We start from the raw sequence: 23,796 nt of genomic DNA on the forward strand, positions 1-23,796 counted from the left end.
GTCCATTAACAGAAATTAATGGACGACGCGGAGGCGTGAACCGTCCGCGAATCACCTACCAGCAAATCAGAGAAGGGCTTTAAAATGTATGCCTCTTCATACATCCACGGATATGAAGGTAAGTCTATATCTCAAACTTTATGGCTTACGCTAGCTTACGTTAGGCTAGGCTTGCTAGGCTAATAAACAATCCCAGTCTGACAGAATATGCGTGTTGTACTGTTTTCTAGTGTTAGGCGGAAAATGTCTATGTTGTGTCCTGTACGCCTACATGCATGTTCCTAACTTCTTATTGTGTTAATGTGATTGGCATTAGTGTCAAACAAAGACAGGACCACAAGTGAAGTCGCTGTACAGGCTTTCTGCTTCAGATCCATGAAGAAGCACGAAAAACCTCATTGTGTAAATGTAGGGCTGCACTTGTAATTTGTGTCAGAGTTCCGAGTTCAGCAGTTCCAAAAGGTTCGAGTTCAAGTTGTGTGTGACAATGAACTTATCACGACGAATATTCACCAGCCACCGCTTTCTGAGTTCAACATCGCTGGGAAATCCGTGGTAACTTAAAACGCCGTTGAATTTAGATGATGTGGGATGTGGGAACACAACAATGTTCATGATATTCATGATACTTTCTCTGTTGCCTCTGGAAAAAAAACTCTATATTTTTTAAGGCTCATTTTCCGCTGTTTGCTGTTTACGCCGCCGCCGTATTTCGCCAAACCGGATAAGGGTGAGCCGTATTTACCCGTTGCAGATATGACGTCAGGTTGCTATGTGCCATATGGCTATGTGCAAGGAGCCCATTGAGCTGGTAAGACGGGGGGGGGCAAGATGGCGTCGTTGTGAACGGGGGCTTTTGAACGTTGTCCCGGAAAACTGGTGGTTTGTAACTACCTCATGGACTTAATACAATAACTAATATGTAAACTCGTTTTAGTTACCTAATTTTTTTTTTTAAAAAAGGTGACTTTTGGTGACTCGTTGGTGCTTCACGCAGTTAGATGGGAAAGAAGAAAAGAAGTGGCATGGCTGAGCTAATCGCCTCAGACAACGGAATGGATGCAGAGGATAACGGCTCTCCCTGCAAACCTCTTCCTCCAACGCCCAGTAAAAGTCCTCCGTCTAAATTGAGGGCTATCGACAACGACATCTCAAAAGATTCCACTCGTATCATCCTCGAGAAGCTTTCAGCCATTGAAAAATCATCTCAAGCCACAGCCAAAGCTATGGACTCGCTCACAGCTACCGTACAAACCCTGCTAAACCAGGTAACCATTCACAGTGAAAAGTTTCAAAAGATAGATATAGAAGCTGAAAAGCTGCAAAAGGAAAACCTGCTGCTTAAAACGAAAATAAGTGAGATGCAGCGCCATAGTAGACTGTGGAATTTGAAACTACATGGGGTGAAAGAGGAAAACGGCGAGAACATAAGGGATATTGCTATCAACGTTTTTTCAAGAGTAGCTCCGGGGATAAGTGACAAGCTGTCGAATGCTGTGGATGTCGTGCACCGTTTGGGCGCCAAGAGAAAGGATGGCTCTCCCCGCACCACCATTGCGAGGTTCACCATGAGATTCTACCGAGATGTCATCTGGCGGGAGGCGAAAAACTCACAATTCCTACGTGACAACGGTCTTCGCATCAAGGAGGCACTTACACCAGAAGATGCTGCTGCTAGAGAAAAACTGTGGCCTTTGGTGAAAAAAGCAAGAGATGAGGGGAAGAAAGCCTCTTTCAGGGGCCCTTTCGCTTACATCGAAGGTTTGAAGATTGAAAGCCAGGAGGTGAAGTAAAGAAGGGATTAAGGTTTATAAGATTTGTCTGCTAAAATGTCTCCTTCATTAGGTCTGGCTATTTTGAATCTTTATTAACTAGTTACTTGACATTTATGAAGATCATTTTTGATTCAACTTTAAATCGGCTAGACTACACAACATATTCATAACGTTAGACCTACGTTGATCCAAAACTTAGCCTAACCTACAAAACACCTTTCAAATCAGTTCAACGAGTTTAATATTTACTGCTGCCAGTTTATGGGGCAGTTCAGTTCTCCAAGTTCAGGTTCCTTACCGTTACCAAGCTAGTTTAGCTAGTTTCCAGTGTCTTTTGTCCTTTATTGTCTTTTTGTTCAGTTTTGTATTTTCCTTCTTAGTTTTGTGTGGGTATGCAGAATTTTGAATTCAGCTCTCTTAACATTGTGTCCTTAAATGTAAGGGGTCTAAGAAATATCACTAAAAGAAAAGCTATTTTTCTATTTTGTAAACGTACAGAAGCAGATTTCATTTTCCTTCAGGAGACTCACTCTTGTGACCTTGATTGTAAATTTTGGAAGTCACAATGGGGAGGCTCTGTATATTTCGACCATGGCTCAAACCACTCTGCTGGTGTCATGATCTTGCCTCACAAGTTTAGAGGAGATGTTACTGATTCAATTACTTCCAAAGATGGGAGATGGTTGATATTGATTGTAAAGCTCGATAATACTTGTTTTATTTTGTGTAATGTTTATGGATATAATTCTAATAGCACTAATATGGTTTTCTTTTCTGATCTTGCCAATATTATTTCAGAATTACAAAACAAGTATGCAAACTCTCAGGTGATTCTAGCAGGAGACTTTAATGAGACCCCTGACAATTTTATGGATCGATTCCCCCCACGTTTAACCCGTACCTCTATAACAAATGACATAATCTCATTTTTATGTACTAGATTATCTGTTACCGATGCCTGGCGCTTTTTCCACGACAACACCCAAGACTTTACATGGTTCAATGGGTCTGGAACTCTTAGATCTAGAATAGACCTGTTTCTTATCTCTCCCCCTCTCTTACAACACGTAAAAGACATTTGTCATCTTCATGCACCCTTAACTGATCATAAATTAATATCTCTTAAATTATTGACTTCTAATATGTCTAGTGGCTGTCGCGGTTACTGGAAACTAAATACATCACTTCTAGGTGATACTGTCTTCGACTTCTCTGTAAAAGAATGTCTGAGTGAGTGCTTTGATTCGGATGTAACCACATCTTGTGGAAGTAAATGGGAACTTCTCAAATTTAAAGTTAGAGGTCTTGCTATCAAACGTAGTAAAGAGTTGAAGAAACTCAAACAATTAAAGGAATCTGAACTTATGCAAAAGCTTGAAACACTTTTAAAAAAGGATAACCACACTGATGAAGAAGTCATAGCATTAAAATCCACACAGTTAGAACTAGATGAGTTATACACTGATTTGGCCAGAGGCTCCTTCATTAGATCCAGAGCAAAGTGGATTGAGGAAGGTGAAAAAAATACTAGCTACTTCTTTGCTCTTGAAAAAAGAAATTATAATCGTAAATCTTTATCTGCCTTAAATATAAATAACACCGTGTGTAAAGACCCAAAACAAATTTCCGAGTTTGTATCCACCTTTTATGAAAACCTCTATAAATCTGATTTTCATGATGATCGGTGCAATGCTTTCCTACAGCAAGTGCACAACCATATACCCGTTGTTACAGATAGTTTCAAGTCCTTGTGTGATGCAGAGATCTCAGTTTCTGAATTAAATGATGCTCTGAAATCTATGAAAAAGGTAAAGCACCAGGCATAGATGGTCTTTCTGTTGAATTCTATTTGCACTTTTGGGACCTTTTAGAAAAACCTATTTTGATTCTATTTAAAGAATGTCTCAGTAATGAAGAAATGGTGACTACCATGAAGCAAGGGGTTATTTCCCTAATACCAAAACCTGGAAAGGACCCTCTGCTTTTAGATAACTGGCGTCCTATAACTTTACTTACTGTAGAATACAAACTAATGGCTTTAATTTATGCCAACAGACTCAAAAAAGGTTTAAGTGACCTCATCAACGAAACTCAAACTGGTTTCATGAAAGGTCGCCATATAAGCTGCAATATCAGACTAGTTTTAGACCTGGTTGACTATGCTGATTCAATTGATTCAGATGCTATTATTCTGTTCCTAGACTTTTGCAAGGCCTTCGACACTATAGAACACAAATTTCTATTTAGTTCTCTGGAGAGATTTGGCTTTGGTTGTAACTTTATTTCTGCTATCAAAATGTTATACAAGGACATTAATAGTTCAATTATCATAAATCGTAACACTTCAAAAAGATTTAGTATTCACAGAGGCGTTCGACAGGGCTGCCCCATCTCTCCTTTTCTATTCATTCTGGTAGTAGAACTCTTATCTATTGATGTCCTTAATAACCCACTTATGCAAGGCATATCTATCTTCAATAGAGAAATTAAGATATCACAACTTGCTGACGACACTACGCTTTTTTTAAAAGACAAGGGTCAAATCCCTGTTGCCCTTAATTCCATTCAGTCATTTTCTCAAGCTTCAGGTCTTTTTCTAAATGTAAATAAATGCGAAATTCTATGTCTTCACAACTCTAACGACAAAGTAGTTAATGGTATCCCTGTAAAAGATAGTGTTAAATACTTAGGAGTGCACATCTGTAAAAACTCAATCACACGGCAAGATCTCAATTTCCTCCCTAGACTGAAAATTACTAAAAACATTTTTAACAACTGGCTTCAAAGAGACCTTTCTATCATCGGTAGAGTTCTTCTTTCAAAGGCAGAGGGCCTCTCTCGTTTGATGTATCCAACTTTATCTTTATACGCTTCAGACACAACTTGTAAAAGTATTGACAACACCTTTATTAATTTTATATGGCGAAACAAACAGCATAAGCTGAAAAAGTCAGTTTTATCCAACAACAGATCAGAAGGTGGCCTGGAAGTTATTGACTTCTTTGACATCAATAATACTTTTAAGATTAACTGGTTAAGAAGATGTTTGCTTGAAGGCGAAGATTCCTTGTGGTTCTTTATTCCGTGTAATATTTTTAAAAAGTGTGGTGGCCTACAATATCTATTAATGTGTAACTATTCTCCTCCCAAACTTCCTCTTAAACTATCTAATTTCCACAAACAAGCCCTCTTAGCCTGGAAACTACTTTACGTTCATAACTTTTCTCCTCATAAAGCTCTTCTATGGAACAACCAAGACATTACAGTAAAGAACAAATCTATTTTTCTTCCTTCTTGGTTCGCAAAAGGTATTTCTTTCATTATAGTCTTATTTGACAAGAATGGAAACCCCCTTTCTTATGAGAAATTTCTTGTTACCTACCAGTTTCCTATAAGATCTAAAGAATTTAATCTAGTGTGCAATGCAATCCCTACTGGTATCATTCAGTTAATGAAATATCACTTGTCATACAGCTCAAATGTCAGTGTAAACCCTACTCTAGCCATTGATAGTTGCCCTCTCCTTGATAAAAAATGTAATAATAACTTTATTCGTAACGCTTTCCATGCTAAAAAGAAATGCTCTCCTAGAGGGAAATTTTTCTGGAATAAATCAATTAATGATATTGACTGGAAGAAGGCATGGTTATTACCTTATAAATTTTGCCTTACCAACAAAGTTAAAGAATTACACTTCAACATTTTACACAAAACGTACCCTTGTAATGCATTACTATCTACATTTATGGATATGGATAATACATGTACCTTTTGTGATATGGAAGAATCTCTTTCTCATGTTTTTTATGAATGTAATGTTGTTTTTGATTTCTGGGTTGATCTGAGAAATCATCTGTCTCATTTGTTGAGTAGGTCATATATGTTTTCCAAAAGAGATGTTTTCTGTTATTTCATCCATGACGACAAAGCGATTGACTTTCTGACCAATTTCTTTATTCTTTTATGCAAGTTTTTTATCCACAAACACAGACTACTTAAAACCAAACCAAACCTGAAAATATTCTTAATAGAATTTCAATCTCTCCTGAGGTCTCTAAAAATGGTGAAAGATAGAAAGAATGCACTGCTTCTTGAATACCATGAAAAGCTAATGTCTTGAATACTATGACAATCTAATGTCTGTATGACCCTCCTTTAGTTAAAATTGTATAACTATGTGACCCTTGTATATCTTCGTTATTATTATTATTTTTATTTTATTATTATTTATTTTACTTTATTTTTATGTATGTGTGTATTTTTTATTTATTATATGTTATATGTTGATGAAATGAATACTGTTATTTGATTGGGTATAGATTATTCTATATATTTGCATTTGTACTTGCACCCTTTTGCAATAAAAAAAAAATAATAATAATAATTGAGCTGGTAAGACGTGTTGTGATGCTCTCTCTCATTGTTTTAAGCTAGCGTCTGTAAAAGTGATTAAACTTGTTTAAAACTGCATGAAACTATAACACAACTTCGTTGTGGACATTCATATGAGTTTTGCAGTAAGTTTTGGTTGGTCAAAAAGACGCTAAATTGTGCTGAAATCGCGGAGATTTTGCCTTATTTGCATATCGTTTCACTCGCTACAGGAGAGAGAGAAACCACTCCGTTGTCCGTGTGTGTGACTCATGTGCTCCCCTTTGTTGATTCGCAGGTGCGTTACACTGTTCATATGTATGTTTGTGTATTTTAATGCACTTTGAGAGAGATGGATTGCACACAATAAGCATATAAGAACGATGCATTTTAATTGCTTTGTGGTAGTTTGTTTACATATGAGTTCATGAAGAAAGAGTTATTGTAAATGAGAGATTAATTTAAGTTTATCTTTACGCTGTATTTTTCTTTTTTTAAATATTGATGTAATACCAGTGAGTTAATTTGACACTGAAGTGTTAATATATTTCATTTTTTTTTGCATTTAAAGTTACAGGAGTAAATTCATATTATTTTGTGTGGGAAAAAAAAGCTATGAGGCTGTTGAGCTGGAGAGAGAGAAACCACTCCGTTGTCCGTGTGTGTGACTCATGTGCTCCCCTTTGTTGATTCGCAGAAATAAATGTGCAGATCCTGATTATTTGATTCCTGTCCCTGCCTGTTAAAACGCAGCTTGTAACTTGTAAGTACTGAGACTCAGATGTGGGAGACCTGGGTTCAAATCCTAGTTGGAGCAATACTTTTGAAAGTGACTTTCAGAGACGAGCCATGTGAAATATAGGGATAAATGTTTGAGGTAGTGAAAGTATAGGAAGTAGTGTTAAAAAGCAGCTTGTAAGCGCTTATAAGCTGCTTTTAAGTTACTTACAAGTTGCTTTTTAACACTTAACAAGCTGCTTATTAACTCTTTAAAATATGCTTGTAAGTGACTTAAAAGCAGCTTATTAGCGCTTACAAGCTGCGTTTTAACAGGCAGGGACAGGAATCAAATATCAACCGCTGCATAGGGTTCATCACCCTTGCCGTTAGTTAACTATATTACATGGAATACACAGTATCAAGGTCATTACAGGAAAGAGTCACAGTTATTTCATCTGAATATAGCTCACTGGGTAACTGCTGAGACCCGGGTTCGAATCCTGGTTGGAGCAGTACTTTTGAAAGTGACATTCAGAGACGAGCCATGTGAAATATAGGGATAAATGTTTGAGGTAGTGAAAGTATGGGAAGTAGTCCCCGCTTTAGATCTGGGCTCTGTAAATCTGCTTGTTAACCATTAAAAAGCAGCTTGTAAGCACTTATAAGCTGTTTTTAAGTTACTTACAAGTTGCTTTTTAACGCTTAACAAGCTGCTTGTTAACTGGTAACAATATGCTTGTGAGTATTTAAAAAGCTGCTTATAAGCGCTTACAAGTTGCTTTTTAACACTTAACAAGCTGCTTGTTAACTCTATAATATGCTTGTAAGTAACTTAAAATCAACTTATCAGCGCTTACAAGCTGCTTTTTAACAGTTAACAAGCTGCTTGTAAACTCTTAAAAAATATGCTTATAAGCTGCTTACAAGCTGCTTGTTAACAGTTAGTGGTGGGGAATAACCGTTAACAAGCTGTTAGTTATGCATTGTTAACGGCTTATTATGCACTGTTCCGAGTTAATAAGCACATGGTATTATAAAGCGTTACCAACATTTAACTTAACAGACATTTGTTACCGTGCAGGTTACCATGGTAAAGAGTTTAATTTAGAGTTTAAATTCATGACTTTTAAATTAACTTCTGAATAATTGGGATTGTCTTTCCAAACGTTTTCATTTTCAGTTGCTTTACACTATTGTGAAACTTGGAGAACTGACCAGAAGAGGCCAGTACAGCTACAGGGTGGGCATATGGAAAGAGGTGGAGGGGACTCCACTTCTTTGCATGAGGGACGAAGCTTAATGTTTATTAGTCCCACTTCCCACCAATTTAAGTTTAATATTCAAATATGTTAATGAATTATATGGAGATTACTTCTCGGTTAACATTACACGTTTGCTTCATCTACACAATATTTTCTTTCTCCTGGTATCATCATTTTGCCTTTATAAAAGGGGATATTCCCATCTTTCATTGCTGGGAGCAAATATTCATATTTATTAATTTTTAAAACAGTAATTTAATACCAACGAAGGTCTTATGTTACAAAAAAAAAAAAAAAACAGAATTGATTAAATACTCAGAATTGATAATATAGAATGTTCGTTTACTCCTGCTGGCTTCTCTAGTCAAGGAAAACAGACAGATGGGCACTGAAAACATCTAAAGAATAAATGCATTTGATGTATACAGTTCCATTTGAAAGTAGACCACTTCACTTTTTCCAGAATTTGTGTTATAGATGTCATTTCAAATGAATAAAATCAGTATGCTGCAACATCAATCTACACTCTGTAATTCAAAATGACAAAGAGAAACATGCCACAAGCTAAACCCACTTTATTGTCATTGTTTCTGCTGCTAAGAAGCATAACGCTGCCTCCCTCATGGGACACACTCCCTGGTGGTTGTTTCCTCATACTGCAGAATCATCTTCCTCATGCCGGTTCTTTATACGTTGCTGTGGAAACTGCTAGCATGCCAGCATGTGCCTTTCACTCAAGAAGGGCTCCTGTATCATTGCAGTGCTATAAAGTACAGAGAGTACTGCAGAGAAAGTCTTGCTTATATGATCTCTCACCTCTTAAAAGGATTTTTGAGGCTCAGTGTCCCAGCAGTTTCATCCCTAAAGTCAACATGAAGTTCCTTTGAAATCATAGCTTGTGTTTGTCTCAATATGTGGATTTTTCCACACATGTATCTTCCTTATATGTACAATCCATTCAGTTTGCAGTTGGTGGAAGTTGAGTCATAAACAACCACTGGGATGATTCTGCAAAGAAAACTTTAATCTAGCCCTTTTTCCTCTTCCTTGTCTTTGTTTTAATGTTGACTGTGTGTTTAACATTTTTTATTTATTGTTACATGCCTTGACTACTCTGTTCAGCACTTTGGTCAACATTTGCTGGTTTTAAATGTGCTTTATCAATGATTTGACATTGTCAAAATGGCTACAAAACACTATTATGATCTGTTAAGTCAAACATGCATTAAATTAGGTGCTTATAGACATAACAAAACATAAGTGATCAGGTTAAGCTCATTGAAACTTGCTGGTGTGGCAGCATGGGCTCCGACTAGAACCTTTATTTCTCTAAACGTCTCCCCTGCGCACCACCATGTGAATAGCTTGATCTACTACTGGTCATAACTGACATTCAAACTTGAGGTTCTTGAACAGTTTCCTCTGCAAATATGCAGACCTTGGATCATGTTAGGGCTGTAGATAGATCTAGACAAGGTCCATTTCTGCCCTCTACCTTCAGACATGTCACTGCTCCATAGGCATTCAGTAATATCACAAGATTAAAGCAGTTCTCCCTTGAATGCTGGAAACAATTTGCCATTGTCACAACTTTGAAAGACAGATTCTCACTTCCTCGCATTGAAGATCGGACTCAAGTTGCCCGTTTGGTGTGCTGTGGTTATTAATTCTTTATGCCAAGCTGTGATCAATTCCTGACATGGGAGTGCATTCCTCTTTCTGATCAAATTATGCCATTTCTCGTCTTAATAAAACCATTTCTTGAGGTGTAGGGCAGGTTGCAGCTGGCCTCCTCTCATTATGTTCTTCATCTCCCGTCGTTGGATTCATTCCTGGATCCGTCCAGTCTAGGCGTTTAATAAAGCTCAGAGCCCCACGAAATAAACCGTAACAGGCTAACCTAAAATACAAGATTGCATGGTTGTCAATTGTAACGTATTAAATACAGTTGGGAAAATTAAGGTGTTACTCACCTCAGAAGTTGTCTTATCCGCCAATCTTCGAGTCGCCTACACTGGAAACGAAAATTCAGATGTTTAAAAGGAGGCCTCTGTTAAAATGCGCGAGGGGAGAGAAGAAACGCACCTCCATTAATAAATTCTGGTCTCTCACAACAAGACGCATTAAACATGAAATTTAAAAGCAGTAGACAGTAGATTAACAGATTGATAAAGTGAGATTTGTTGGGGATGAAGGGAACTGCACACACCTTTAAAGTATTCCCAACACTTCAAATGTTGGCAGACGGACCATTTTAACACCTGCCTCATGTTCAGGTCGAGTGTTGGCGTCTTCCTTATAAGGAAAGTGGGAGGAGACAGGCGGAAAGGGTGGGAATGACGAGACATGTCGAAGAGAGATGACTGGGCAGGTAAAAAATGACGCACGGTCCTCGTTGCTTGATAGCATAGACTGTTTAGAAATTGGACAACGCGTCCCCTCTTCCTTACATTGGCCAAACTGACTATATTTCCCAGGTAGTTTCCCTGCGATAATGGCGCCGCCATCTTGCGTTTGAAGCCAGAGTCTGCGCAGTACGGTCGGAGAGTGGAGTCACGCGGAGTGGCGTTGTCGATGACCCGCCCACATTTCCGCCAAATTACAAATAAATGTTGGATTTTACACTGTACTTTATATTATTTATTTGTATTTTCCAACTCTCACTGCTTCACCAGCGGTTGGAATGGCAATTTGTAGTCATCATGATGTCACATCCTGTTTCTACAGCCAAATAACTAAAACAAAACGTATCATAAAAATGGACCCTTGGGTATGCACCAGTGTCATATTAACTACATAAAATCACAGAAACTATCATTAAAAGAAACAAAAACATTTGATATGTATTTTAGTGTTTTAGTTTGGCCCAAGTCCTGTCGACTAACATGGAGGAGGTGGAGCTTATGACTTATACTGCAGCTCGTCACAGGGGGAGCTCTACGTGCTATGGCTTCACTTTTGAGGAGCTGTTCCATCGTCAGTCTTTATACTGTCTATGCTTGACAGCCATAGACTATATGTTGATAACATACCGGTATATTCCCTGACATAAATGTTGTTATATAGACTATTTTATTAAACACACACAAAGTATAATAACCACACAATATTACACACCCTGGACTTATTTTAATTTATTTGCTTGTTTGTTAGTTTGTTTGTTAGTTTGTTTGTTTGTTATATTTTCTTTTTACAAATGGGTTGTTGTGTGAATGTGGACATAACATGTATTAAAAGATAGTAGAATGAGGTGTATGTATGAATGAGGATGAAACTGTTTTTTCATGGCAATACATTATTCCATTTAGGAAAAAAAGAAAAAGAAAAAAAGGAAAGTAGGAAATACAGATAAATAGTAGCTGTGAGCTAAATTCAACCATCAGTGAAAAGAAGTATCTTGAGAAAATCATTTGAAAGCACAAGAATAAACCAATGACAGGATTTGGATTGTCAGTTGAGCAAAAGTTCAAACGGGATATGATTAAGCAGCTGATTGTGGCGTGGTCAGATGTGCTGTGATATTGTAACCAGGAGATGGCGCCTTTTACTTGTCCCTCCTGCAGATAGAACAGGTGCAGCAGATAGGATGGAAAAGAAAAGGCAGTGCGTCCAACATGTAGTCTTTTCAAACCATAAGGTCTTGTATCATACACCTCGCTTACAATGGTTTCTGGAGAGTTCTGTCTTCGTAAACGCACGACAAATTGAAACTGTTAGACGCTGGAGCTTCTCAAGCGACGATCAAACACGCCATCCCATGCCTTGCACCGCGCATTGCATCATGGTTCATGTAGTCCAACAATCTGTCACACTCCCCACAAGCTCTCAGCGTTTCGACGAGCCGTTTTTGTTTTTGCAACTACAAAACACAAGTCGGGCCTGAATGTAATCGTGCTCAGGTTTATTAGAATCACAAGCTAATGTGCAACTCCCACTGCAGGGCTGGGAGCATATGACCTCTGCATATACGTGCGTGTGTGTCATGCAGCCAGTTATTGTCGTGACACATTTATTTTTAATTTCCCCCACTACTCTTAATGGAAATGTCTTCAGTTTGTGACTGAAACCTGTGTCATGTGCAGCTTTCCACGTGATCTAATGTGGTATCATTTCCATCTGTCGAGGTCACCAGTGATGAGCAAGTTGCAGAAGTAGTAGAAACAGGTCCGTTGTGGTGAATCAAAACGGTACACTTTGAATATGAAAATAAATATGAACATTAAAAGAAATGAAATGATACAAAAAATAACTGTATTAAGAAAAGAAATTAAACTGCATGATATACTGACTATCAAGGCCAAAGTTGCACTTAGACAACATTTTTGCCAAAACTATCAGTGAGATAATAAGATATGTGTCTTAATCATGATCGGACAAAACTAACTTATTTCACTCTCAAACCTACTGCCTCACCCCCTTTCTTTAACTTGCTTGCATATTTGCATTGCCTCAGTGTAAAATTGTAGACTTGTTTGTTTTTTGTCTACTTTTATTTGCCACAAGCCAAAATTATTGTGCAAATGAATCTCACCATCTTCATCCAAGTCACTCACTCTTGCTTTCCTCTGCAGTATGATACAGATTCCGCTGAGTCACTGCAGCCAGCAACATCAGCAGCCAGATCACCCACTAAGACCAACACATGCACAGTTCAATTGATAAGGCATTCGTTTAATCTCCTCTTTTTTTTTTTTTTTTTGACCATTTCACTTTATTCTTTACTGTTTACCTGCTGTAGTCCACTCCATATAGCACAAGTGAAGATAGACTTGTGCAATGGACAAGATTGCATAATTTATTCACGTATTTATGTTGTGTTTTAACCGGCTTACATTTGTCTCCCAACTGGACAGCATGTGAGGGCCGCTTTGCTTGCACAGCCTTGTTCACTCTGCCATATTATATATCCATATTCATTAGATGCTCTGCAGACCAAACACTGCGGGCTACTTTTCTGCACACTGAGCCAATTGGCTCATTTGTTAATTTGTTTGTATAACTCAAATGAGCCACAATTCGGAAAGACCAGAGAACATTTTGTGAGTGCTCTTGGGAATATGTGAGACACTTTGAATGTGTGGGCGCATGTGTGTTTTTGGTTAAAATGTTTTCTTTACGTGGATTTACTGTCCTTAAGACGCCAGAGTCACTGTTCGTGGTATTGCATCGTTAAATTAGCAGCTGCAGTGAAGAGCTGTCTGTGGCATATGAAAGGACACACCCTTGACCCCATCCTGGGCCACCTCCTGCTGTTTCAACCCCCCTGTGTTTGCTAAGTATATGAGACTGTCGCCATAGAGACTATTCCCCAAATAGCTGTAACCATGGAAACTATTTTATCTGTCTCATAGAGAGAATGGAATAAAGCATGAGATGTAGCATTTTTTTTCAAGCATTTATTTCATTTTATTTTATATTTTTTTTTTACATGAACTGTTGAACCTCTTTCATCACAACCTCCCTCTCTGGATGAAAGATGAAAGCCAAAATTGGAGAAATTAGACTTTTGTTAACTTAACTGTATTTCAATAGGAGCACATGTGTGGGATATTTAACACTGGTATGTTTATTTCAGTCAAGAAAATAACTGCAAAGTCTGTTGTGGTTCCTCGAGGTCTAAATTACCTTTTAGGAGAGTATTGAGCTGCCTGCCCGGGCTGATGACTGGATAAAAGTATTGATAATCTATGCTCCATTTTATCTAGGCCAGCATGACTGATGTCACTCTATTGTGGGTTTTTTTCTCTACAACAAACTTACCCACTGGGACACAGTAAATCTACTTAGCCACTCTATTAAATTGTGTTGCGTCTGGAAGCTTCCTTTCACGTGGGGCTGTTCAGACCATCTGTGGCCATGCTTTCAATGACAAGAAATTAGGCTTCTGAGCAAGGGAGACCATTCTGTCTGACTTTCATGTCTGCGGGGAGCAAGCCTTTCTGACTGACTGCTTGTCAGTTCGAAGAAAGAAGAGGGATGTGTGATTTAGGAGAGCAGCCTGCGGATAGTTTGCACTCTTTCTCCTGGTTACAGAGCCACACCTTCCTTCCTTTCCGTTTTTTTTAATTCTCATGAGAGCATCCTCTGTAAAATAATTCTGATTTCTAATTAAGGCTTTCATCACGTATGGTAATTAACATGGTCTTATTCATTACAGTATTTAGTCAAAAAGGCAATCATTGTTAACACAAATTTAAACAAAGCCGCGATCTGACTTCACTGATATTGCAAAACAAACCCTCCCCCCAAGACAATAAAATTCAGATGTATTTTTAAGAAAGAAAACTTTATTAGTGATTTATAAACCAAACACATTACCACTGTATCCATCTAGGTAAAATAAAAAGTCTGAAAATAAATGAAATAAATGAAATTCACTACGTCACTGTCACAGTTGATGAGAGGGTGTACAAAAAAAGGAGTTTTACAACAGATCTCGGCTGATCCAGTTTAGGACAGCACATTGCCACCATAGTTCACCACCATACATCGGGAAAGAATGACAGCATGAACGCCCACTAAACACAAGCATACACTACATATACCCTTTTTTACATTGGATTTTTTTCATCATTTTCCTTTTTTTTTTCCAAGAGTGAAAGGGAAGTGATAGGTCATCATAGGATCATACATATTTCAGTTACAATAATACAGTGTTAGTTAGATCGTCATGTCAAAGCCAGACACAGAAAGTGTTTTTTTTTTTTTTTCCTTTTTTTTTCTTGCTTTGGTAAAAGAAAAAAAAATAATAAACTTGCGTTGAAAGGTATCACACTATAGCATTTACAAATATCTAAAGAGGTTTAGTGGATGCCGTACAACATCTGTGGAGCGTGAAGATTGTAGTACATAGATGTTTTGCAGAGACAGAAGTACATACAAATATCTCCTGTGTGAGTAATGAAGAAAAATCATAATACAAAAGAATAAAATCATAGCCATCTATCTATTTATATATATATTTCTCTATATAGTATGTGTTTCCTTAGAGCAGTACATGCAGCAGCCACTTAATGGAGTGACGTCATACTGAGCCAGAAAACTCTGGGGACGTGGCAACAAGATACAGGCAGGGGAGGAGAACCAACAGAAGCAGGCCTTGAGGCATGTATGTGCCCCGTTTTCAAAACCTACTGAGAGAGGATTGGTGGGATCTGGCTCTGGGATGGGAATCCCTAGATGTCCATATATTTTTTTCAATTACTAATGTCGAGACAATCCATGAAAAGTCTACGCTACATTTACAGCGTACATAAAAGCTAATATGCGACTCAACGATGCTAAACAATCAAGTTGGAGGACTTTTCTTCTCTTGCAGGTGGAGCGGTAGGGCCAACCCACGGCACGCCTCTCCTCGCTTTACCCCAGCGCTCCACAGTGCCTGTAATCAGCCTCATCCCACCTGGTCCCCTCTCATCGGTGGCTACAAACAGGAAATGAACCACATACTGTTGTATTCACAAGTTAAAAGCACTGAACCGTTTTGCACTTGAGAAACATCTGACAAGAGTTCAGAGCACAGACCCCCGACTGGGCTTCCCCAGGCCTCATCCACATTACTCCATGCTGTTGTCAGCACACCACAATGTTCAGAGCAGGCCATTCCCAGGACTGATCCTGAGTAGTGGGGGTCAGAGCGGGGGTTAGGGTCAACGTCTGAGGGTGAATGGGAATGTCACGCAAAAAGCAATTAAAGCTATGAGAAAGAAACAAAAGAAAAAAAAAAGCCAGAGTATGTAATAATGAATCTCTTAAGAGTAGAACAGAACAATTCCATAAACCTCATTGTCACATAAAGAGGCAGGCAGTGGGAGGGGTGACAGTGGGGGGAAAAAGGCGGTTTGGGGAGGAGAGGACAGCTCGCGGCAGCTTGGGGCGAGTACAAGCAGGTGAGTATTTGTAAACTCAAGGTATTAGGTAAGGATTGGTTGCTACCAAACATTCAAAACAGAAAGCAGTAGGCTTTTTCTGCAGCAAGGGGAGAAGAGAAGGTGTTGTCAAAATCTCTCCTAATATTCTGTAAGGTTTCATCAGAGTCCACTGACTGAACATCGAGTCACAAGCCAGCTCAGCTGGACTTTCCCCTCTGTGATCCTCAGGAGAATGTGAGGTATCTTCCATCTCTCCATCCTTCTGGTGCTCTCTGCATTCCTCAGTTGGGGTTCTTGCAGGAGATGAAGCTCTTTGTGTCCTTTCTATGCAGTGAGCAAACACAGAGTGATAGCAAAGGATGCTGCTTTCATCCTGAGAGAGTTGATGTGCACCTCAGAGGCGACTGTGCAGGGCAAAAAGCTTGCAGTGTCTAGTTTTAAGCACATTTCCTTTATGCCAGTTGATTTTCTCTCATTTTCTATTTCTCTTTGTAGGTCTCAAGTGCTTTCTGTGTCCACCCTGTCATGGTAAGTACGCTTGTGTTTGCATGTTTGAATGTGTGAGCATGCGTGTGTGCCTGTGGTTTATTTGAGATCTCAGGAAACACGGTTGGTAATTACCAGAGGAATCTGCAGCAGTGTCATGTTAGCCTTAGTTTCAGTGACTCTCGTCTGTGCTATTTACAAGTAGAGTGTGTCCAGCTCCAGACTGCATACATGTGTCTCAGTCTTCTTTGCGCTTCTTCTTTTCCTTGGCTGGCACAGCTGTTTGTTGTTCTTATACAAAGTATTTGTCTCCTCTAAGAGAGAATGGTTTACACATTGCAGTTGGGGAGGGGGTAAGACAGAGGTGCCAACATGCCCAGTGGATTAAAGGAGAAAAGAAGTGGTCCTTCCTTACTTGAAAGGATGTCATGAGTTGAATTAGGGTTTTTAGGCACATAGGGGCGTGGACAAAAATCAATCATATTTTTGTGTATTATATCATTATTGTATCAAGGCAAGATATATAATTTACCTCAGTGAAGAACTAAAGGTAAAATAAATCTTGGTAAGGCCAGGTTCATAACAGAAAAAGCTTTAAATTCTTATCCGTGATAAAGGGTCATAAATCAAAACTGGAAAATCTAGAATAGTTTTTACATTTTCTTTTTGCCCAGTGGACTTTGGTTGGTACCTCTGTTTTAACAACGCCCTTTTCTTCTTTGCTTTTTTCACTCTCTGCCCCTCTACTCATCTCCATCATCCTTTCCCTTATCCTTCTTGTCCTTCTTGTCCTTCTTCTTCTTCTTTTTCTTCTTGGCCTCCTCTTTCTTTCCAAAGGTGATGAAATCGCTCTTGTCGTCCTCTCCTCCCTGGTTCTGTCTGATGGATATTATGGCAGGGGAGCCGGGGATGATGAAGGCTTCAGGGGGTACCTCGCCGGGTTTCAGGTGTTGTGGGGGGGCACCAGGGCCACCTGGGCCGTAGCGAAAGTGCCAGCTGTTGCTGTCTACCCCAGCACCCATTGGGGGTGAGACCTCTCCCCCTTCAGCGTCTGAAAGAAACGTAGAGAGACGAGTGATGCGTTATTATTTGCTATTAATCTAGATTTGACACATCTATAAAAATTCACCTTGAAGTTCACATGTTTTTCTTTAGAAGAGACTAACTGCAGCCTGTAATTATATCATTGATGAGTGCCAGGGTATTTTGATCTCTGCATAGAACTTGATAATGTCAAACAATAAACTGCATTTTTAAATTTTTTTTTTAGCTTGCCCATAGAAGGCGATATCAGTCGCCGTAACTCTGAGCAGCAAATGCACATTAAATTAAAGCCGTGGTGCAAATACAATACGTGTAAATAAGGTCTACTGTCTTACAAATCCAACTGCAATTAAAGTGCTCTATGGCCACCACCGTACAAAAACTCATCCATTAGTAATGAGCAGCAGGAACAGCCTGGACATGCCATAAAAGGTGAGAAGGGGTTAAACTTAATGGGAGGTTTCCAAGAAGATGATACTAAGTGGGCAATGCAACAAAGCCCCCATCTTGTCCAAAGGCTTAAATCTGCATCAATGTTTGAAACATTAACACGTTCATAATTATGTTAAAGGCTAAGAAAGGTCAATATTTAAAGGAGGCATATTTTACAACTGTTTGGCAAGAAAAACAGCATTTTCCCTTAAAAGACAGATCTTTCCTGACAGCCACATGTGCTGTCTCACCAAAATGTAATTAAATCACTCCTATGCTAAAAAGGACATTCATTATTAACCACATTTAGGACGGCATGGACAACCGAGGAACGATCACAACCTTTCTGGACTGTGCGGGAGTGTGTAATTGCGTGGAATATAACAAAACAAAACACAGTCACTTTGGCTCTTTCCGCACAGCAGTGACCTACTTGCCTCACATGTTCCTCGTATTTTTCTGAGTCCTTTTCTCAGTTCTTTCCAAAGGGGAGATTAACCGAACACAGCTCCATCCAACCAGAAGGAGCAATGTCTGGGAATAGAAGCCTGACCTCACGCAATTCCCAGAGCAAAGAATACCAGTTTCCAATATCATCTTGTGATTTTATTACACACCAAGCTCCATAATACACACTACACAGTATGATGAGCTTTAGTTCGCTTTTAGTCAAAAGTCATCATAAAATTGGATATAAAGTTGGACACAAAGTTAGCACAAGAAGCATTCCAGCAGTTTGATGATTGAAACTCGCTTTGTGCATCAGTCCGGTATTTCGGTGTCAAACGCAGCACATAGTGAACAGGTGGGAGGGGAGGTTCAGTCGAAATGCAGCGGTACAAAGAGAGTTGATGGTATTTGGGTGGAACATGTTTATCTACTCCCAGTTTGGGGATTTTATCACGAACAGCAAACTAAATACTAGTTTAAATACAGATCTGCATTGACCTATCAACATTTTACAGTATATGTTGGCACCTGAATGCGGCAAAATGATGTATGATCAAAACAAATTCCACTTTCATCCCCTATTTAATTTATACTTAATATTTTGCTCGGTTCCTCTTCAGTATTTCAACATTTTCAATTACCGGCTATCAGCGAGATCCGCTCACAGTGAAAGATTTATGGAGCAAATCCACAGCAAACATAATGTGTCCCGCTTGGCGTGCAATCCTAATCCTCCAGCGAGGAAACCATCCAAGTTAAAGCAGACAGTGGCAGTTACTCTCAGTGCATTTTTAATGTGTGAACTAAAACACATTAAGCTTTCAGGACACCTAATCTGAACCAGAGCAAAAAATGACAAATATTTTGAGGTTTCATTTTCTCCAGGAAGGAAACATTTGCTCATTCGTTTCCTATTTTATAACCTGCAAAATGAATATCTGTGCATTGGACTTGAAACTTGAACACATTGCCTTGGGTTTTAACAAGTCATGATATATATATTTTCCAGAATTTGTTTGCATTTTAGACAAAAGAAATCATGAAAATAATTTGCATATAATTTAATAATAAAAATCACTATTGCTACTTTGTAGCTCTATAAAGTTCCACATCAAAATTCCCCCAAGGAAACTCTCATGCCTTCAGTGACTTTTACAACACTGATGCAAGAGCTGCAGAGAGAAGACAGAATATGACAACGAGATGTAGGTGATTAGGACAGGACAGGCTCGATCAAGTCAGTGCTCTCTCTGCATGTAGACATGGACACAGAAAAAGTCACTTTCATTTACAAGTGCTTTTCCCCCAGTGGAAACGTCCTCATCTGACTTCACCAACAGAAATATAAAACTGACTCTATAACCTCAAAGGTGAAGCAGAAACTGAAAGGACCTGAAAATGCAGGATGCAGGAATGCGGGCAGTGCTTTGCTGTTAAGTGTCCGCTCTTTTGCCTCTGAGAAATTGCCTAAGTCAATGTGAGAACTTGATGAGACGGCAGAGCCTCGGTGCAAACTTACATTCATAAACACCCTGAAGACTGATGAGTCATGCTGAGAGCAGACGGATGGGAAAGAGTATGGCAGGACAGAGTGGCTCTCATAAAAGGGACAATGTGTCTTATGCAGGGTAATAAATCGACAGGGTTACAGAAGCGAGATTGTTTTAAACTCTGGCACCGAGAAAAGTAATATTACAACTCTGTTAACTTCATTTTGTCCTTTTCAAAATTTCTACTGCATCATTTTGATATTTCTACATTCAACTGTCACTTCTTTCTTTACCACCTTCCTCACTTCCTTCACTCATCATCACCTGGCATTGATCTCAACACCACTGCTTCCACCTGATTTGTTGATGGCTGTTGCGGAGTAAAACTCCCTCCCTGTTCTTTTTGCACACCCTGCTGAATTTCTTCCTTTTTTTCCTGGCTCTGTTTAGCTCTCATTTCCTCTGACCTTTCATCTAATCTAGCGTGAAGACTCACACAGCCAACACCCGTCCCTCCCAGTTATTGACAAGAGTCTTAATCATGCCCATCAATGTTTATGTTAACATTAATGTGATGGGGTATTAAACGTCTTGTCCATCAGTGATATAACCACCACAGACATTACAGGCGAGGATAATTATTAGTTTCATAGAGACGACTGTTGCCCCTCTGCCTATATAGGCAAGCAGAGCTATTTTAAACCTGCGGTTTTTGTACGTATGCCAACATAGAAGACACTTTAATCAATAATATTACATTTTTACAGTCTGTGATATTGTCTGTATGCTCTCCCTAGTTTGCTCTCTGGAGTCCTTTGAATATGAATGTCCTTTTGCTCCCCAAAGCTTTTCGCAGCCGTTTAAATCACCCAAGCTCCATTTTGCCACATCTACTTTATTCACCCACTTGTCTTGCCCTACCGTCGGCCAGTTGGGCAGAAGCGCAGTGGAGCGCACTGCAGCGTTACATAACAAGCTGAGGAGGAGGAGGAGGAGGAGGAGGAGGAAGAAGAGGGGCCACGAAGTGCAAGGATGCAGATATGAAATGTAATGCTCGCCATCCAAAACGAAGGGTGGAAGAGGGAAAAGATAAGAATTAAAAGATCCTCACGGTGTTATTTATTTGTATTTATTTATTTTTTTGCCCACACTGCAGTGAGGCCACGCCCTTCTCCAAAATAGCACCTGTGCCTGTTAGTGCGCAGTACAGTGTGTGATTTGATAAGAACAAATGTGATGTTGCCGTCTACTCAAAAACCTCATTCTTATTCATGTGTTTTCACTGCTACGCCTTTGTGGTGATAGGAGAATAAATTTGGGTGCCTGCATAAATTACCATACATTTCCCAATCTGGTAAATGTAAATGAAATAAAGAAGTAGCTAATGGTAAAAAAAAACAAAGAAAAAAAAAAGAAAAAAAAAAAAAACAATACTGATGGCTGGTTGTGGGAGACTGAGCACTGTGCTATTTGCTCCCAGCTAGATTGTGTGGTGGCAGATGGTGGACACAACTAGTCCCTTGTCACAAGCCTTAAAAAAAGATAAAAATAGCAAGGAGGTTTGGTGTATGCGTAGGAGTTGTTATCTGTGTGTGTACAGTATTTGTTGGTGTGTGTAGGTGCTAAGACAAAAAGATAAATAAGCAGAGATTGATTTATTCCCCGGGGAGAGAAGGCGGAAGAGAACTGGCGTGATATTTAAAGACTCGCAGTAGGGAACAAAAAAAAAAAAGAGTGACAATAAAGGACAGCGAACAACTGAGTCGAGAATAGGAAACAGATGGGGTGGAGGGATTCAGACACAGTGAAGAGTAGTTTCTAGATGGTTCTACTTTACCTTTCCGATTGTGCCAGAAGTCTTTTTGCACGGACCTTAACTGACACGGCTGTGGTCATAAAGTGTGACTCGCATCCTTGAAGTTAAGCATCTTAAACAGTATTTTTAAACCTACTTATTTACCCTTTTATCAGTTTACTTATTCAAATTCAGTCCACCTTTATGAGATACAGTACAGACACTGAAGAGGTCCCGTTTCTGAATCAGGGATAATAGTTAAAGTAAAGGCAGTGAAGTGACAAAATGCAGCACAAACCCTCTCATCTCTTCTCATCTCCCTACGCTTTCTTCCCCATCGCTTGGCCTTTTGCCTTTGAGTTTATTTTTGCCTTGATAGGTGCCTGCCGCAGTTGATCACTGTAAACACTTATCGACTCGATGTTTCAGGTTTTGTTTTACGTGCGCATGCGACGGGCTGACAGAGAAAACGGTAAACCTGCATCCACCTCTGCAGTACACCACCGCCCCAGTGAATGTAGGTCACTCTCCTTCTGTTACTCAGTCCTCTGCTCCCTCCTTCCCTTAACAACTCTCGGTTTCCAAACACATCCTCCTTTATCGCACCCTCCCACTCCGTTATAGCACTTGCATGTATGTGCATCTCACCTCCCTTTGTCCTTCACCTGATGCCACAGCCTGGTTTTTTTCCCCCTCTCCCCATTTCCCCTCCCTCCTTCAGTACCTTTTGTCCCATGCCATATGTTTGCACCCCCCTTCTATATAACACTCCCCCTCCCTTACTCGTTCTTCTGCCAATACTGGGGGACGTGAATGGTTGCTATAGAAACTGCATCCTCCAGTGAAGCAGTAGGACATCGGTAGGAGTCATGGTGACAGTGCTTATGCTGATGGAGAATAATGCTGGAAGCTCTCTCTCCTTCTTTCTCACACTCTGTCTAGTCTAACCACTCTCCCCTAGCAACAGCAGCCTCATCCACCCATCTCTCTCTCTCCTTTGCAGACTTTGTTTCAATCACTCTGATTTAGTCACTGCCATTTCCTCCCCAACACCACATAGCTTCTCCATCTTATTATTCACCTTATTGCTTATTGTGTGGTTTATTTTCAACCTTTTGCTTTGTGACCCACCCATCTCCCTCCTCCCTCCCGTCTCTCTTTTCCCATCTCACCAGGAGATTGTTGCAATTTTGCACAGCTCTCCCCGAATCCCTATAGTGCTTTCGGCTTAGGGACTGAGCTGTGAAATAGAGGCCGGGCGAGGAACAGACAGGAGGTCCGAGTTAGACACCAGGCAAGACCCTGATTTTATTAATGTGGGTCTGTTAATCTGGGCGTGGGCTGCGCTCCATCTGTCACAGCAGGAGCGGCACACAAAGCACGCAGCCAAAACACACTTAGAAACACAGCCAAGCACACACAGGCACGTATGCATATGAACACGCGAGACAGTGGCACACTGACACAGGCAAACAAATCTGCAGATTCTCAGTCTGAGGGGCGTTGTCGGCTGCACCTCCGAGCAGAACAAAACGTCTCCCTCAATGAACCAACCTAAAGACCACAGCCAGCCTAATAAACAAGATGATTTAGGTATAAATAGCACCACCCATGACTCATAGTAAAGTGATAGGCCACATCGAATCAATATCCCAATTTCTTAGATTTTTCATATTATCGGACACAGCCTAAATTATTCTAACCCTAAAATCTGACCTGCAGTTAAGACAGCCATCAGAAACTATTGTCATTGTTAACCAGGCAAACAATAAGATAAAAAGGGGACACTTAAAGACAAAGCAAGGTTTGCATGTACACAATGTGTTGTTCTCAACTGCCACAGCTTAATTAGACCACCTTAAATCCTCACCAGCTGATCTCGTGAGAGCAGACCCACCCAAAATACGTCACTACTGCCTCCTCCACCTCATCTCTTTCTCTTTCTCTTTGTTTTTCCAACCATCTCTCTCTCTCTCTATTCTATCTCTCGGGTTTTGATGTGCCTGCAGGCTGTAAGTCCTCAGCCAAGGCAAGAAATCGATGACAGAGTGGAGGAGGCTGTGTGTGGATAGGAAGAGACAGTAGTTACTGTGTGGGTAG

The 23,796-nt window shown here is 39.8% G+C and overlaps 1 protein-coding gene across 6 annotated transcripts in view; it reads right to left on the reverse strand.

The window, feature by feature from the left end:
- Window positions 1-14,419: 14,419 nt before the first annotated feature.
- Window positions 14,420-23,796, reverse strand: part of LOC311491429 (protocadherin alpha-C2-like) — a gene marked incomplete at its 5' end in the record, with an annotated part of 187,825 nt that continues 178,448 nt past the window's right edge. For all 6 annotated transcript variants that reach the window (XM_084549356.1, XM_084549353.1, XM_084549354.1 and 3 more), the window contains one exon: window positions 14,420-17,536. In XM_084549356.1, coding sequence (XP_084405482.1) covers window positions 17,229-17,536 — 308 coding nt within the window. In that variant the 3' untranslated portion in view covers window positions 14,420-17,228. The remainder of the gene's footprint in view (window positions 17,537-23,796) is intronic.

Source organism: Chelon labrosus, assembly GCF_963514085.1.
Source record: "Chelon labrosus genome assembly, chromosome: 8".
NCBI classification, from domain to species: domain Eukaryota; kingdom Metazoa; phylum Chordata; class Actinopteri; order Mugiliformes; family Mugilidae; genus Chelon; species Chelon labrosus.